A 13,681-nucleotide genomic window follows, 5' to 3' on the forward strand; every position below is an offset into this window, starting at 1 on the left:
ATAACATTTACAGTTGAAAAAGTTTGGACTTTGGGCATCTGTTAATCCCACTGCCCCCATGCCTGCCAGCTTTGCCTCACTGAGGGCAGGCAGCAGCGGGAGCAGGGGCTGGCCTGGGCACCGCCACCGCCACTGACAGCAAGCCCCTGGCTGCCTATTTCCATGTCCTGTGCATACCTGTGGGAACTGGGTCAGACACACAGCTTTCTCCAGCCTTTTAGAGTGCCAGGACAGCACGGCACAGCAGGCGTCAGTAGGTCCTCGGCACAGACACTTGAGACATTGGAGGTGGTAGGAGGGCGGAGGAAGCTCTTACCAGGGTCCCTGTCCACGGGGGCAGGGCTGTCTGGTCAGATTACACAGCGGGAGGGAGCCCTGCTGACATGTGAGGTTCTGACAGGTCCCCTCAGCCTGCCATGAAGACCGCCCCCTAGAGCTGCAGTGCTGAAGGTCGCTGGCTTGGAGCAGCAGGGGGGACCCTGCTGGGGGCAAAGGCAACGGACGCTGCACCGCTGACGGCTGCCAGAAAGTCTCAATCAAGCATGGCATCCAGCTGGTCAGCCAGGGCATCAAACATGGTGCTGATGTCATCCAGAATGTGCTTGGTGGAGGTGCCGGGAGGGCTGCAGCGGGGGAAGGACTGGGTCAGATCAGAATGCACCCTGCTGGCCCTGGGCGGGCAAGGGGCTGTTCCTGAACACCTGGCTGGTGCCAAGCACTTTGTGTGCCCCTTGCTTCTCCCAGCCTGCTGAGGCAGCAGGTGCTAGTGTCCATTTAGTGAGAGCTCTGGGGCCCAGGAGGAAGCGCTGTGCCTCTAAGCGATGGCCCCCAGGATTCCCCCCAGGTCACATCTGGGGAACTTAAGAACCAGGGCTCCTCCTGTTTTAATAGGGGTCGCCCGGGCCTAAGGATCTGTCTGGGACCACCCCCCCTCCACATTCCCAGGACCCCGGGGAAGAGGATTCAGGGGGAGCTGTTCCTTCCCTGCAGCCTTCTCTCCCTCCCTGCCCACCGGGCACCCAGCACCCCTCACCCTTCTCGTTCCTCTGTGCCAATGCTCTTCTCTGCGGCCCTTAATGCAGCTGCCAGGGATGAGCTGGTCTGTTCCAGTCTCTGCTGGGCCCGGCCAGAGCCCACGGCTCCAGTGCTCTCTGGCCTTGGAGGGGGCACGGGGCGGGGGCCAAGCCGAGGAGCCAGCTTAGGACCAGAAAATGCCAGCTGGGTGCAGGCCACAGACACAGGCTTGGGGGCTGTTCCTGCAGAGACAAAAAGGTTGGCCGTGACTTGGCTGGGCTTGACACAACCCTTGCAAACACTGCCCCCTCCCGCCGACCCTGCCTCGTACCTGCACCTGGCACCTTGATGAGGGCAGCGGGGGAAGCTGGGGGCTCGGTCTCCCCATGCCGCCAACTGCCCGCCGAGTTCTCCAGAGCAGGCCCAGAGCAGGGGGGAGCAGGGGGCTGGGCTGGGGAGCCGGAAGAAAGAGGGGCTGGAGCTCCCTGAGTTGGAAGGCTGCTAGGGTCAGGCCGGGGAGGGCTGGGAGAAGCTGAGGAGGGGGCCTCGCCGGGGGTCTGGGAGGGCAGGGGGGCAGCGGGGCTGGGCGTGGCACTGGCCACTCCGAAGGCCAGAAGTGCCGTCTGCAGCGGCTCTCTCTCCCGGCATTTGGGCCTCCGCTTAACAGTGTCTGATTCTGTGAGGTTGAAATCAAGGCCAGCGGGCACAGGCGTCTCCCGGGGTGGGGGGCCAGCTGGTTTCGGCCGCTGTTTGATAGTCAGGTTCCCCTCCTCGGCAAACGGGAGCCCTTCTCCTGAGCTGCCCCGAGATGGGGGCGTCCCCTCAGGTCCTGGCTCCTCCTCCTCTGTGTCCGACACGGGGCCAGCTGGGGCAAGTGGGCCGGGGGGCTCTGATGGGCCAGTTGGTTCACTTAGTGTTCGCCTTCGGGGCACAGAGGCCCCCTCCTTGGGCCCCGGGCTTCCGTCTAGTGGAGGCGGCTCCGTGGTGGGGCCAGAGACAGAGCTGAGGCGTTTAGGGGGTGGGGGTGGGGGGCCTTTGCGTCGGGCACGAAGGGCAAAGGACTGGCTGCGGGGGGCCCCTCGAGCTGGAGTCGGGCTAGGGCTGGTCCGAGCTAGGGCACTGCGTCCCGGTCGCCGAGTGAGGGTGGCGTAGCTCCCCAAGGCACTGCCCACTGGCCCTTCAGCCTCTCCCTCTGCTTCCCCCTCGGTGGGGCCGGGGCGGCTTAGGCTATGGGACCGGCGCTTGGGCCGAGGTGGGTCTGGAGGAGTGGCGGGGGGACCAGCCAAGTAGGAGAAGGCACGAGGTGCACCAGGAGGTGGCCCCGGGGCTGGGCTGGAGGGTGAGCCCTGGGGATACATAAAAACATAAGGCGGAGGGCCTTGACCAGGAAGTGGGGAACAAAGCTTAGGGGGCCGCTCTGTGCCCTCTGGAAGGTTCCTCTCCTGTGGGGTGCTCGGGTCTCCACCACTGGGCTGGGGGGCCGGCTGTTCCTGGGAGTGACCGGACCCTCGTGAGCGTGCTCCAATGCTCTCCTGGCTGGGAGAGCGGGCAGGGGGCAGGGGGAGGGGCTCGGGGCCACCCCCAGCCATGGCTGCCTGTAGCTCTGGGCTCAGCTCACTGCCCTGAAAGGTGAGGAGGCGTGGGCCAGCTGCAGCCGGACCGTCCCCATTCTCCAGCCCCTCAATGGCCATCAGCTCCGGGCCTCTGGCTAGACGGCGGCCACCTTCAGCTGGGGCCTCCCCCTGCAGTAGGCCCCGCCGAAGCTCGGCCAGCCGTTTCACTCCCAGCATAAGCTTCTTCTGATGACCTGAGAGGGGACGGGTAGAGGCAACAGGGTTAGTGGGGGCTACAAAGGGTCACCTTGGTCCCCCTGGGATCCCATTCTCCCTTCTGGGCCTGACCCCTGAAATGTTTTAGACACCCTGGGAGGCACGTGGGGGCCCGGCCACAAGGCCCCAGGGCAGTCCTCACCGAGCTTGTTGACCCCGATCTCTTGCAGCTCCTCCCAGGTGAGGTCGGCCACCAGCCCCATGGAGTCGTAGCCACTGCTCACCAGCTGCTTGTGGTACTGCGGCAGCCCCAGCGCGCACAGCCACTCCAGCAGGTCCGCCTGGAAAAGGACCCCAGTGGAGCCGGGTCCCCAGCCAGCCTCAGCCCCCAAGCCAGGAAGGGCCCACACGGCCATGGCTGAAGGTGGGTGCTGGCACCAGCCACCTGCTTACCGGGATGTAGTTGGGCAGCCACTCGGCGATGCTGAGCTGAGCAATCTCCGAGGCGATCTTCTTCCTGTGCCCAGGCTTGGTGACCCCGATGGCCGTCAGGTCCTGCCACACAGACTCGTGCCGTTAGGCCCCCTCCGGTACCCACTGGGCCCTCTGCTGCCTTCCTGCTGTGGCACCTACCTCAGGCGTCATACGGCTGATGGTTGGCACGTCGTAGCCAGCCTGCAGGAAGTGGGCGGTGTAGCCTTCCAGCTGGAACTCACTCAGCCAGTTATGAATGGCCTGCGCATCCTGTGGCGTGCGGGCAGAGAGGGAAGTTAACAGAGCGGGGTCTATGGAGGAAGAGCCGAGGCTGGGGCCCAGCCATCAACCCCAGCCTCCCCTCGGGGCCCGGCCAGAGCAGGGGCTTGAGTCCATACTGAGGCCCATCCCACGCCGGGCCCACAGCCCACTTCTCAGTGCGGGGGGGTGGTGTGTGTGGGGGGGGTGTCACACCTTCCCCTCCAGCAGCTGCTCCGGCCTCACGTCCTGGGTGAAAAGCTGTTCCCCAGAGTGGTAGTTGACCAGAGGGCGGTGGCTCAGGTTGTCTTCAAGAGGGAAAGAAATGGAATCAGGGGTGGCAGGATGGAGGAGTGCCCGCCCGGGTACCATTTACCCTTCCTACCTGCCAGGGACGGGGGGTGCAGTCCTGGCAACACCTGGTCCTCTCCGGGGGAAGGCAGTGGCTAGAGACAGGACAGGAGCCACTCAGCACGTCGGGGAGCTGACAGCAGGGCGGAGGGCTCTGTCCTAGCCCCAATGCCCCCTCCCTCCTACCTGAGCATTCTCAATAAGAAGGCTGGTGCCATGGCCGTTGGTGCCCTCGGAACTCTGCCCGCTGCCGGCACTGCGGATGCTGCCCACGCTGCCCTCGCTGCCCACGCTATTCCTGTCACCTGCTGCAGGGGCACAGGCAAAGGGGTTAGAGCCCCAGTTGGCCTCACCAACAGCTGACTGGCAGCTTGCCAAGGCCAGACACCCACCCCAGTGCCCAGCATTGCCCTCTGGGAGGATGTACCTGGGCTATCTGGGCTGAGGCCCACCCGAGGGAGCTGGCCATAGGTCAGAGAGTGCAGGGGGTCGTCGGCAGGGGGCTGCTGTGTCCGAGAGAAGCCTGGGCGGAGGGGGGTGGGCACCGATGGGAGGCGGGGCGCGAGGATGCCCACTCGCTTGCTGACCACCTCCACGATGCCTGGGGGGAAGTAGCCCACACGGTCCGTGCCCCTCTGGCTCTCATGGATGTGGCCCTTCCAGCGGCCGTCGGGATGTTGCTCAAGCACCTGAGGCAGATGGGGCATGGGGGGGTGATGGCATCGATCACTTCCTGCACCAAGCAAAGGCAGGCAGCCAGCCCTATAGCCATGGTCCAGCTTTTCCTTTCCCCGCAAGGAGCTGATGCCCAAGTGCACCCACAGTTCTGCCCTTCCTGCCAGCATCCGGCCCAATCCACCTGTACCGGGGCCTCACCGTGATGACATCCCCTGCCCGGACATTGAGAGCAGTGGGATCGTGGAGGTTCCAGAAGTCCTTGAGTGCTCGGACCTTCAGGATCCCCGAGGCCTCTGACAGAAGATACAGGGCTGGCATCATCTGAGGGTCCTTAGGGTGTCTTCCCACCCCTCCTGTCCCTTTCACGACCCTCCCCCAGGTTCCCGTTACAGCAGTCCCCTGACCAGCCCTAGGTTTGGGGGCGTGGCATCTTGCTCCTGGGACATTGCTCCTGCTCCACTTCCTCGTACCCACTGGAGTGGCTCTGGCCGCCCCCTCCCCCAACCCTGGGCTGGGTCTCCCCTCACACACACTCACCACGCAGCAGCTGCTTGATTTCTCGGCTGGCCTGGGAGGTGGTGAACTGATTCACAATGTCCAGTGCCGTCTGGTTATACGTGTTCCGAATGTTCACATCCACCCCGCCCTGGGTGCACAGTGTGAGCACACACTAAGAGCTTCACTTACCACTTCCCCCAGTCCTCGTGACTACCCAGGAGGCGAACGGTACCCACTACTTTCGAATTTTACAGACGAAGAAATGGAAGCTCAGAGATAGGATCAAGGACGAACTCAAGGTCATTCAGCTAGTGACAGGCAGAAGTGGGGCTTGAACCAGGTCTGTCTGCTTTCCAGTCACAAGGCCACTGCTTACCCAAACACCACCTCGTGGGTGGAGACCCCCTCCCGCGTGCGGGCTGCCTGGGTGCCCACACTTACCTCCAGGAGCAGCCGGACTACCTCGGTCTTGCCGTACAGCGCAGCCTCGTGGAGTGCGGTGCCTGTCTTGGTCTGGCGGTTGATCTCGATCCCAGCTCTCAGGAGCTGCCTGTGGCGTAGGGCGGGGGGCGGGGTGAGTCACGGGGGTGGTGGGGGCAGGGGAGGAAGCAGACTGCCCCCGGCTGGGAGAGTGATCCAGAGCGAGAGTGAAGAGGGCGGCAGGGCACCGAGGGGACATCACCCATTCCACAGGAAAGGGATGAGGAAGTGGGGGTGGGGGGCGGTGGGTACCTGATGACCTCTCTGTGGCCGTTCTTGGCAGCCAAGTGCAGGGGCGTGGTGTAGTTGGGGTCACACGGGTCCTTGGCCTCACCCTCCAGCAGCGCCACACACAAGTGACTGTTCAGTAGTAGCTGGGCCACCTGCAGCAACCAGCACCCAGGTTGGGCTTCCTCCTGAGACCCCACAGATGCCCACGCCCTGGCACCCTAAGGGCTACAGGCCTCACCTTAAGTCGCCCAAACTCGCAAGCCAGATCCAGGGGCGTCTTCTTTGCCTTGTTGACCAGGCAAGGGTTGGACTGATGCTGGAGGAGCATTTCTGACTGGGGTGTAGGGAGCGGAGTGAGGCGTCTGGCCTGGCCAGCGCCCCCCACCCCCACGCCCCGGCCCCAGCGCCCCTGCAGGCAAACAGGCTCTCATACCACTTCATAGTGTCCGTACTGGGCAGCCAGATGCAGCGGGATCTGTCCATCCAGCGAGGCGGCGTTCACGGCCGCGGAGGCCCGCAGCAGCAGCCTCACGGGCTCCAGCCGGCCTTGCCAGGCTGCGTAGTGCAGTGGGCGCATGCCTGCAAGGAGGGAAGGCGGATCGGAGGAGGTCCTGGGATGTGGTGGGGTCAGGGGAGGGAACTGAGCAGACTGTAGAGCCACCCTAGCTGCAGGGGGAGACGGACCCAAGGGCGGGGATGCTGGTCTGGTCAGGGAAACGTCTGGGTGCCTGGGGCTGAAGTCAGAATCCCACCTTGCCCACCATGGGTGATTCCTCACGATAGGAAGGTAACCTCAGCCTCCTCATCTGGAGAATGGGGTGTTAGTACCACCCACTACCCCAGAAGGCTGTGAAGATTAAAGAGGTAAAGCATCTGCAGGCCGGAGAAGCTGTGCCAACACGTATTAGCATTGCTAGAGTGTAGCAGGAGCAAACTCTGAGCACAGGGTCTGGCTAGGGGACACACCGGGGTCTCACCATTGCTGTCTTTGATGTCAACGGTGGCCTGAGCCTCCAGTAGCAAGGCTATGAGCTCCAGGCTGCCCCCCAAGGCGGCATGATGGAGGGCAGAGAATCTGGTGTGGTGGGTGGGACACAGGGCAGGGGTGTTAGCGAGCGGTGCCCCACCCCCCAAATCCTGGTCTTCCACACCAGACTCATCCTGGAGGCTGGCAGGGATGAGTTACTTGCCCACTGTGCCCCCGCTCCCCCACCCTGCCAGCCCTGCCGTGGGAGCGCAGAGCAGCGGGCTACAGCATGAAAGGGCTCAGTGTCTGGGCTGAGAGGCCTGTTTGTCTGGCCTCCCCCCCCCAGCCAGCCCAGGGGAGGGGGCCGTGGGAGCAGGAGCCCGAGGGCTCCTACCCTCTGGGGAGAAAAAGGGGGCCTAGCAGGAATCTGACCCAGGAGGCCCCTCAGAGAGGCACCAGGGCTCCCTCCCCTCACTCAAGGATAGCTCCACAGGCAGGAGGGTGGGCAGGAACCAAAGCTCTCAGCAAACACCATTCAAGGGCCAAGTTTGAGAGGGGAAGGGATTCTAGGGCCCAGGGCTTTCCCTTTACCCCTCCCCCACCCCCACAGCTCTCGAGGGGGACAGGGGCTCACACTCACCCATCAGCATCCTGGTAGTTGACGTTGAGTCTCTTCGTGGAGCCGAGGAGCTCTGGGGGATCAGAGCAGAAGGCATCAGGACACGTTAGAATGATCCGCCCTTACCTGCATCCTAACCAGCGCTCCCACCCCACCCTGCTCCCTAATCCAGCTGACCTCTTGGTGTGCAAGAAAGCACCTGCCCCATGGCCCTTCTGTGATCCTGTCCCTGTGGTTCCCCACCCGGCCGGCCAGCCCATCAGCTTGAGGGCACCCGGTGCAGGGAGCTGCTGCAGCAGTGGCCTGGCTTCCCTGGGCCCCCAGCCCAGCTTGTTTATAGAGCCAAAGGGGGCGGGAAAGGGGGGGACTGGCATGCCGTGCCCTCAATGGACAGGCCCACGAATGCATGGTTAGCATTCCTGCCTGAAAGGGACAAGGAGTGTCTCATTGTCCCACTGGGCCGAGGGGGCTGCGAGAGAAAGGAGAGGGGCACTAGACGCTGGAGGGTTGCAGGGCAGATGCCAGGACTGGGCCCAAGCCCGGGGACATCCCTGAGTGGAACGTGGTGAAGAAGGTGGCATCAGACAGAACCTGCGCTGTGCCCAGCTCCGCCATGTACCGGCTGTGAGATCCTGAGCAAGTCACTTAACCTGTCGGGCTTAGTGTCCTCATCTGTAAAATGGGCCAATCACAGAGCCGGCTCACCAGGGTTGTGAGGATAATGCCTGACCCTCGTCAGCACGCCAAAGATGGGAGCCGCTGCCCTTTAGGACTCCTTACACGTTAGCCATCAGGGCCCACATGCCGTCCTCTGGTACAGTCCCCCCACTGGCTCCCGTCAGGGAGATAACTGCTGATTCTGCACCCACAGGCTCCCCAGCAGAGATGTCCAGGCCCCGGGCACAGGGCTCTCTACGGGGTGGTGGCCAGAGGAGCCAGGGGCACGGGCAGGCCGCTGGTTCATCCCTGTCAGGAATGGTGACAGGATTCAGGCAAGTGTGCTCCAGGCAGGGGCCAGGACACAGGAGGGGGCGGTCCTTGAGGGGGAAGGGGAATGTCTGTCACAGGCAGGCCCCTGCCTCCTGCTGGAACCCACCCTTGCTGGGAAGGAGGAGGCCTGGCTCAACCCAGGCTGGGCAGGGTGCCAAGCATGCTGGTCCGGGCCTGCCCTCCAGGCCCTGGTGGGCCCCTGAATACCCCAGCAAGACAGGGCTTCATTCCAACAGGGAGGGATCGACGCGATAGTGAGGAGCATGGGATGGGGAGAGAGGGGACCAGCTACGTTTAGGGCTGAGCCGGATTAAGCTATGTACTACGCAGAAAAGGTAAATACAGAGCTGGGCAGTGACAGAAGGGGAGAAGGGGTGGGGCTGCTGGAAAGAAACATAGGCCTCCCAGCCTTCCTCGAGGCCCCTTGGAAAGCTCTTGTCACACAGAACCATTCAGGGCAATGGAAAGGAAAGGGGCTTTAGAAGCAGGAAGTGTGTGGTCCAAAGTCTCCCCCTTACTGGCTGCACGACCTTGGCCAGCCAGGGTACCTCTCCGAGCTTTTGGTGAAGACAACGAGGTCAGCGGGGAGGACACACGAAAAGTCCCTCCACCTGCTGCCAGCCTGGACAGTCCGGAATGGGGCAGCTCAGTGGTGAGATACAGCCCCTCCGGGGAGTGGCAGGACAATGTGACAGGAGGGACAGGAACAGGGGCAGGGGCAGGCTGGGTGGCTCTGTTCTTTCCAGAACAATGGCCGGAAAGGCGGTGGGGGAGAGGCTCAGAGTGACTGGGCTTGGGACCTTGGTTGGAGGGCGGAGGGTCCTGGTTCCTGGCAGTGGCTCCAGGCACTTCCCCTGCATCACAATCTTCTTCCCCGGCCTGGCTCTGGGGGTAGAAGGGTCACTCCTGATTTAGGCTCAGCCAGAGGATGTGAGCTCACTGGGCCACCCTCAGCCCACCCCATTTCCTCTGGCCAGAGAAGGAGATAGCTCAGAAAAGGGAGCAGGGGAGGGAGAGAGGGCAGGGTTGAGGCCAGGGCAGCTGCTCCTCTCTCCTCCCAGCCACCTGCTCCTTTAAGAGGACCTGGGAGGGCAGGGAATGCCAAACCACCAGTGACCAGATATCAAATGGAGGAGGCTGAGGGAGCACCTCTCTTTGGCCAGCCAGAAGGTTCTAGCCATCCACCAGAAGGATAAAGGGGAACCCTGGCACCTCCCTTTCCATCAGTTTCCTCTGCCTCACTGTGATATGGAGTAGGAGTTCCCAGCCTCCCTTCTGAGAACTGTTTTAGAGTCACCTGGAGACCATTTTGATTTGCAGAGTCACAAGACCTCTAGGATGATTCTAACTCTGAGGAAGAACAGGGAGTTGGCACTTTCAGAAAAATCACTAGGTAATTCTGACGGGCAGCTGAATGCAGGAGCGAGGAGGGAGGACAGGGACCCTGATCTGCCACACAATGTCTGTGTGACCTTGGGCAAATCACTGAACCTCTCTGAGTGTCAGTTTCCTTATCTGTAAGGTAGATGTAGAAATACCCATCTCACGGGGAACTGAGGGATTATAACATCTCGTAAACTGTGGGGTCTGCAAACATCACCTTGTGCTCTCCTTTTTGCACCAGATTTCCTAGCTTCTCAGAGGACTGGGAGGGGAGGCTCAGTGCCAGGGCCTCACAAGGAGGCCCAGGACTCTGTCACTCTGTGGCCATGCCTACATTCTGTACAAGTCTCCTTGGGGGCTGAGAGAAGAGATCTCTTCCCCCATTGGCATTTTCCCTGGGGCGGGGCACCTTCCCAGGGCCTAGGAGTCTGGCTGTGAGGTTCCCGCCACCAGCCTCCAGACCCCACCCACTTGCCCTCCCGAGGGCCTCACTTTGAGGCCCCAGAGCTGTGAGGCCAGCAGCAGCTCAACCAAGGCCCTACTGGGCAGGTCGCCAAAAACAACACAGAGGTGAGGGGAGGAGGGGGAGTGGTTCCCACTCTTGGGCCTCCAGGGCCCTCCCAGGACCTCCTTAGCACCTTCCTTCCATCTGCTCAACCTGCATCTACTTCCCCAGGGCACAGAGACCACTCGCCGCCAGCGCCCCCCCACCCCAGCCACTATTCCCATCTCCCCATACCTTGGGTCTCCTGCCCTAGTGTGCAAGTGGGTGCACATACACGTGTACAACTCCCAGGCCCTTCAAATCCATCCTTCTGGCACCCCAAACTCCCAGGTGTGGGTGAGGATAATTATATGTCTTCACATAGTCTGGGGGGCCCCTTCCTGTGCCTGGGGCTATAGCCCCAGCACTCTGAAGGAACCTTCCCACACCCAGCCCCAGTCTGGTGGCAGGGGCTACCTCCTGCCCCTGCTGGTCTGGGAACTCAGAACGAGTCCAGTGTCCTCCTGGGACTGCCCAGAGAGCTTGCCCTGAAGTCCAGAGGTCCACTCTCCTTGGAGGAGTGGGGTGGGGAGGGGTCTCACCACAGAGGTACCCAAGAGATGGGGCTCAGGTGTGGCCACCCATGCATAGAGCCCCTGTAACCCCGTCAAGACTAGAGACCCAGGCTTTGGAGAAACCTCTAGAGAGTTAGCTTTGGCCACACACACACCCCAGGGGATACAGACAGATAAGTCCAGGGGAAAGGGGCTTTAGCAAGAGCTGAGATAGTGGTGAACTTTGTTTTAAAGCAGTAGCGATCTCTTTTTAAAAGCTATCTTACAGGCATCCCCACTACGCTGACATAAATGCAGAGATGCCGTTGCTGAATTGGGGGGATGGGGCTGAAGCTCTAGCTATTCAGTCTTTCCCAACCCACTGCCAGAAATCTCGTGGCTCCTCTTCAGAAAAACCACCTGCTAAAGGCAACTCCATGAGGGCAGGAATTTTGGTCTGTTTCATCCACTGCTGCGGCCCAGTGTGCCTAGAACAGAGCCTGGCACACTGTAGGCACTCAAAAAACCCTTGAATGAATGTATTTCAACCCTTTTACTTTACAGGTGAGAACACTGAGGCCCAGAGAAGTTAAGTGATTTGCCTAAGGTTACACAGCAAGGGGTGACTCAACTTCCTCTCTGGCTCTCTCACAGAGGCATTCCTTATACAGAATAAGACAGTCCTCCTACTCAAGTCCCCAGGTCACAGTGATCCCCAAGCCTCTCTCTGTGGCCTGAGCACACAGGGGAGGGTCTCAGCTAGACAGTCCCCCCCCCACCCCCCCACCAAGCACTCACTTGTTTTTGCAGCCTTGACTTTAGCCACCAGTTTCTGCACACCAGTCACATCTCCATTCTTGACAGCGAGGATCAGGTCCTGTTCACGACCCATTCTGGTCCCTGGGCTGGGATCTGGGATCAGGAGTCCGGGGCAGAGGCAGGAAAACTTTAGGTCTAAGCCAAGGTCTCAGGGTACCATGCTTTGGCCCTTTGGAGGGCCAGGTGTCCTGGGGGAGTGTGTCTGGTGTCCCAGGCAGTGGGCTTCTTGTTAGGCACTGATGGGTACTCCCTCAAGGTGTTTCGTGAGCTGCCACCACAAGCAGGAAAACCGATCTCTGAGGGGGTGGAGGCTGCGTGGAAATCTGGACAGATATCTGCTTGCAGCGTCTGACGGCCCAGGGATGGGCTGGGGCTGGGCACGCCGATCTTCCCAGTGTGGCTCAGGAGCACTGGCGCCCACCCAGAGAGCAGCCAGCATTCCCTCGGGCCTCGGGCAGCAGCAGTGGACAAATCTCAAGGGTCTGGAAAAGGTGCAGTGCCTCTGCTGAAGGCGGGCCAGGCCTGCAACGGTCCCAGAAGTGGGGCTCAGAAGAAGAGGAAGACAGGGCTTCCAGGGAGCCCCCAAGCCCCCCCTAGCTGCCCTTTTGAGTCAAGGAAGGGCCAAGCCACTCAAAGCGGGGAGACAGCTGCCAGGCATGAGAGCAGTATTTGGGGGAAGGAGGTGACTTTCTGGGAGGGGGAGGCTGAGTCACTGAGGCCCCAGGGCACCTGGCAGCACCTCAACCTGGGGGCAGGAGGGGCCCTGGCAGCACGACACGACACACTCGGGCAGGCTGGGCCAGCAGCCTGTTCTCCACAGCCTGGGGCTCTGACACCCACAGACAACTGGTGGGCCAGGAGGTGGAGCCTGGAAGGGTCAGGCACAGGCAGGCGTGCAGGGGTCACTCCCTGTGGAAGGTGCCTGCCCCCAGACTCCTCCCAACCGAAGCTTTACAATAATAGCTGGATGCCCTAGCCCCAGGCTCTTTATGAATTCAAAGGGTGGGGTGGAGAGCTTATAGCTCCCCATTTCTGGCCGGGGTCGGCCTGCTGGACAGGGAGGCTTTACAGCACCTGTTGCTGACCCATCCTCAACCCTCGCACGGGATGAGGAAGCAGCTGGGCAGAGAACAGACAAGAGCTGGGGTACTGTTTGCAAATGGGGCTGCGTGGCCCCCCAAGCCTGAACCTGAGGCCCGGAGCTCCGAATTCGCTGCAGAAAAGCTTACGTCAGTTTTCGGTGGCCAGGAATTTGTTGCCCAAGTCCTGTGGCATGAGACCCGCGCAGGCCTGGGGCCCTAGCTGGGGTCTTCTTACTCCCAGAACGTCCCAAGCCCAACCCAGATGGCACTCCTGCTCTTGCCCGCAGCCGACATGGGAGGAGGGAGCCCCTGGTAGAGCTTGGGGTCGGGCTGGCTCCCCCGCCCCCCGGAATGCCAGTTCAGCGCCGCGCAACCCCCCAACCCAGCCCAAGCCAGGCCGACCCGGGGAACAAAGCGGCGGGAGCGACCGGGAGAGCCAAGCGCCGAAGGGATTGATGCATGAGGACGGAACACGGGCGCGAGGAGAACGGAAGGAGCAGAGAGACGAAGGCGCCCGCCGATCGCGAAAGAAAAGTTAGTTTGTGCCCGCCCTCAAAGGTGCTGACCACCAGCGCAGGCCCCGCAGTCTCACCTCTCCCAGCTGCCCCGCCGGGGGTCCGGCTGGCCTGGCTCAGTCCCTGGCACTCTGGACCGTGGCTCCCACTGCCCCCCTTAGCCCCTTTCTCCTCCTTCTCCTCCTTTTCCAAGGCCGGCTCGGCGCCTCCCGCAGGAAATCCCGCCCCTCCCCCCTCCCTCCCGCCGGATCGGGAGCAGAGGGACCGTCCCGGCCGCGCAGTCGGACTGTCAGTCAGAGCCTGCGGCCCCGCCCCCATCCGTGCCCCGCCCCGCCCCCAATAGCTTTCGTCCGCCCTGGGCACGCTGGCCCGGTCAGCGCATGCGCCCAGGTGAACGGGCCGGGGAGGGGTGAGAATGCGCGCCGCGGTGTCCCTGTTGCGGAGCCGCTGCCACCTGGGGCCCTAGAGTTCAGACCTAAGGGCGAGATGCCCTGCTTATGACTGGGTGGCAGAGA

General features: G+C 62.2%; 1 protein-coding gene across 5 annotated transcripts; it reads right to left on the minus strand.

Moving 5' to 3' along the window:
- Nucleotides 1-126: 126 nt before the first annotated feature.
- Nucleotides 127-13,364, minus strand: CASKIN2 (CASK interacting protein 2). Of its 5 annotated transcripts, none has more exons than XM_030295482.1 (20): nucleotides 13,244-13,364; nucleotides 11,549-11,662; nucleotides 7,361-7,412; nucleotides 6,731-6,828; nucleotides 6,187-6,332; nucleotides 5,992-6,087; nucleotides 5,775-5,905; nucleotides 5,484-5,592; nucleotides 5,082-5,190; nucleotides 4,743-4,837; nucleotides 4,294-4,555; nucleotides 4,053-4,174; nucleotides 3,901-3,961; nucleotides 3,732-3,823; nucleotides 3,417-3,527; nucleotides 3,237-3,338; nucleotides 2,986-3,124; nucleotides 1,346-2,821; nucleotides 1,034-1,256; nucleotides 127-623 (listed from the first exon to the last, which is right to left on the minus strand). In XM_030295482.1, the coding sequence occupies exons 2-20, from the start codon at nucleotides 11,640-11,642 to the stop codon at nucleotides 533-535; spliced, it is 3,609 nt and encodes a 1,202-aa protein (XP_030151342.1). In that variant the 5' UTR covers nucleotides 11,643-11,662; nucleotides 13,244-13,364; the 3' UTR covers nucleotides 127-532. The 5 variants fall into 5 exon arrangements, with proteins under 5 accessions (XP_030151342.1, XP_030151341.1, XP_030151344.2 ...); XM_030295481.1 differs by having other exon boundaries at nucleotides 11,549-12,091; XM_030295484.2 differs by lacking the exons at nucleotides 11,549-11,662; nucleotides 13,244-13,364 and adding an exon at nucleotides 7,517-7,576.
- Between the last annotated feature and the right edge of the window lie 317 nt (nucleotides 13,365-13,681).

The sequence above is a fragment of the Lynx canadensis genome, chromosome E1 (assembly GCF_007474595.2).
Source record: "Lynx canadensis isolate LIC74 chromosome E1, mLynCan4.pri.v2, whole genome shotgun sequence".
NCBI classification, from domain to species: Eukaryota; Metazoa; Chordata; class Mammalia; order Carnivora; family Felidae; genus Lynx; species Lynx canadensis.

Excerpts from the sequence above, each read along its gene's own strand:
- CASKIN2 (XM_030295482.1), bottom strand. The coding sequence starts at position 11,642 with ATGGGTCGTGAACAGGACCTGATCCTCGCTGTCAAGAATGGAGATGTG. Across the intron at positions 6,333-6,730 it reads TGACATCAAAGACAGCAATG|GCATGCGCCCACTGCACTAC; the intron begins GTGAGACCCCGG and ends CCCTCCTTGCAG. Across the intron at positions 6,088-6,186 it reads AGTACGGACACTATGAAGTG|TCAGAAATGCTCCTCCAGCA; the intron begins GTATGAGAGCCT and ends CCTACACCCCAG.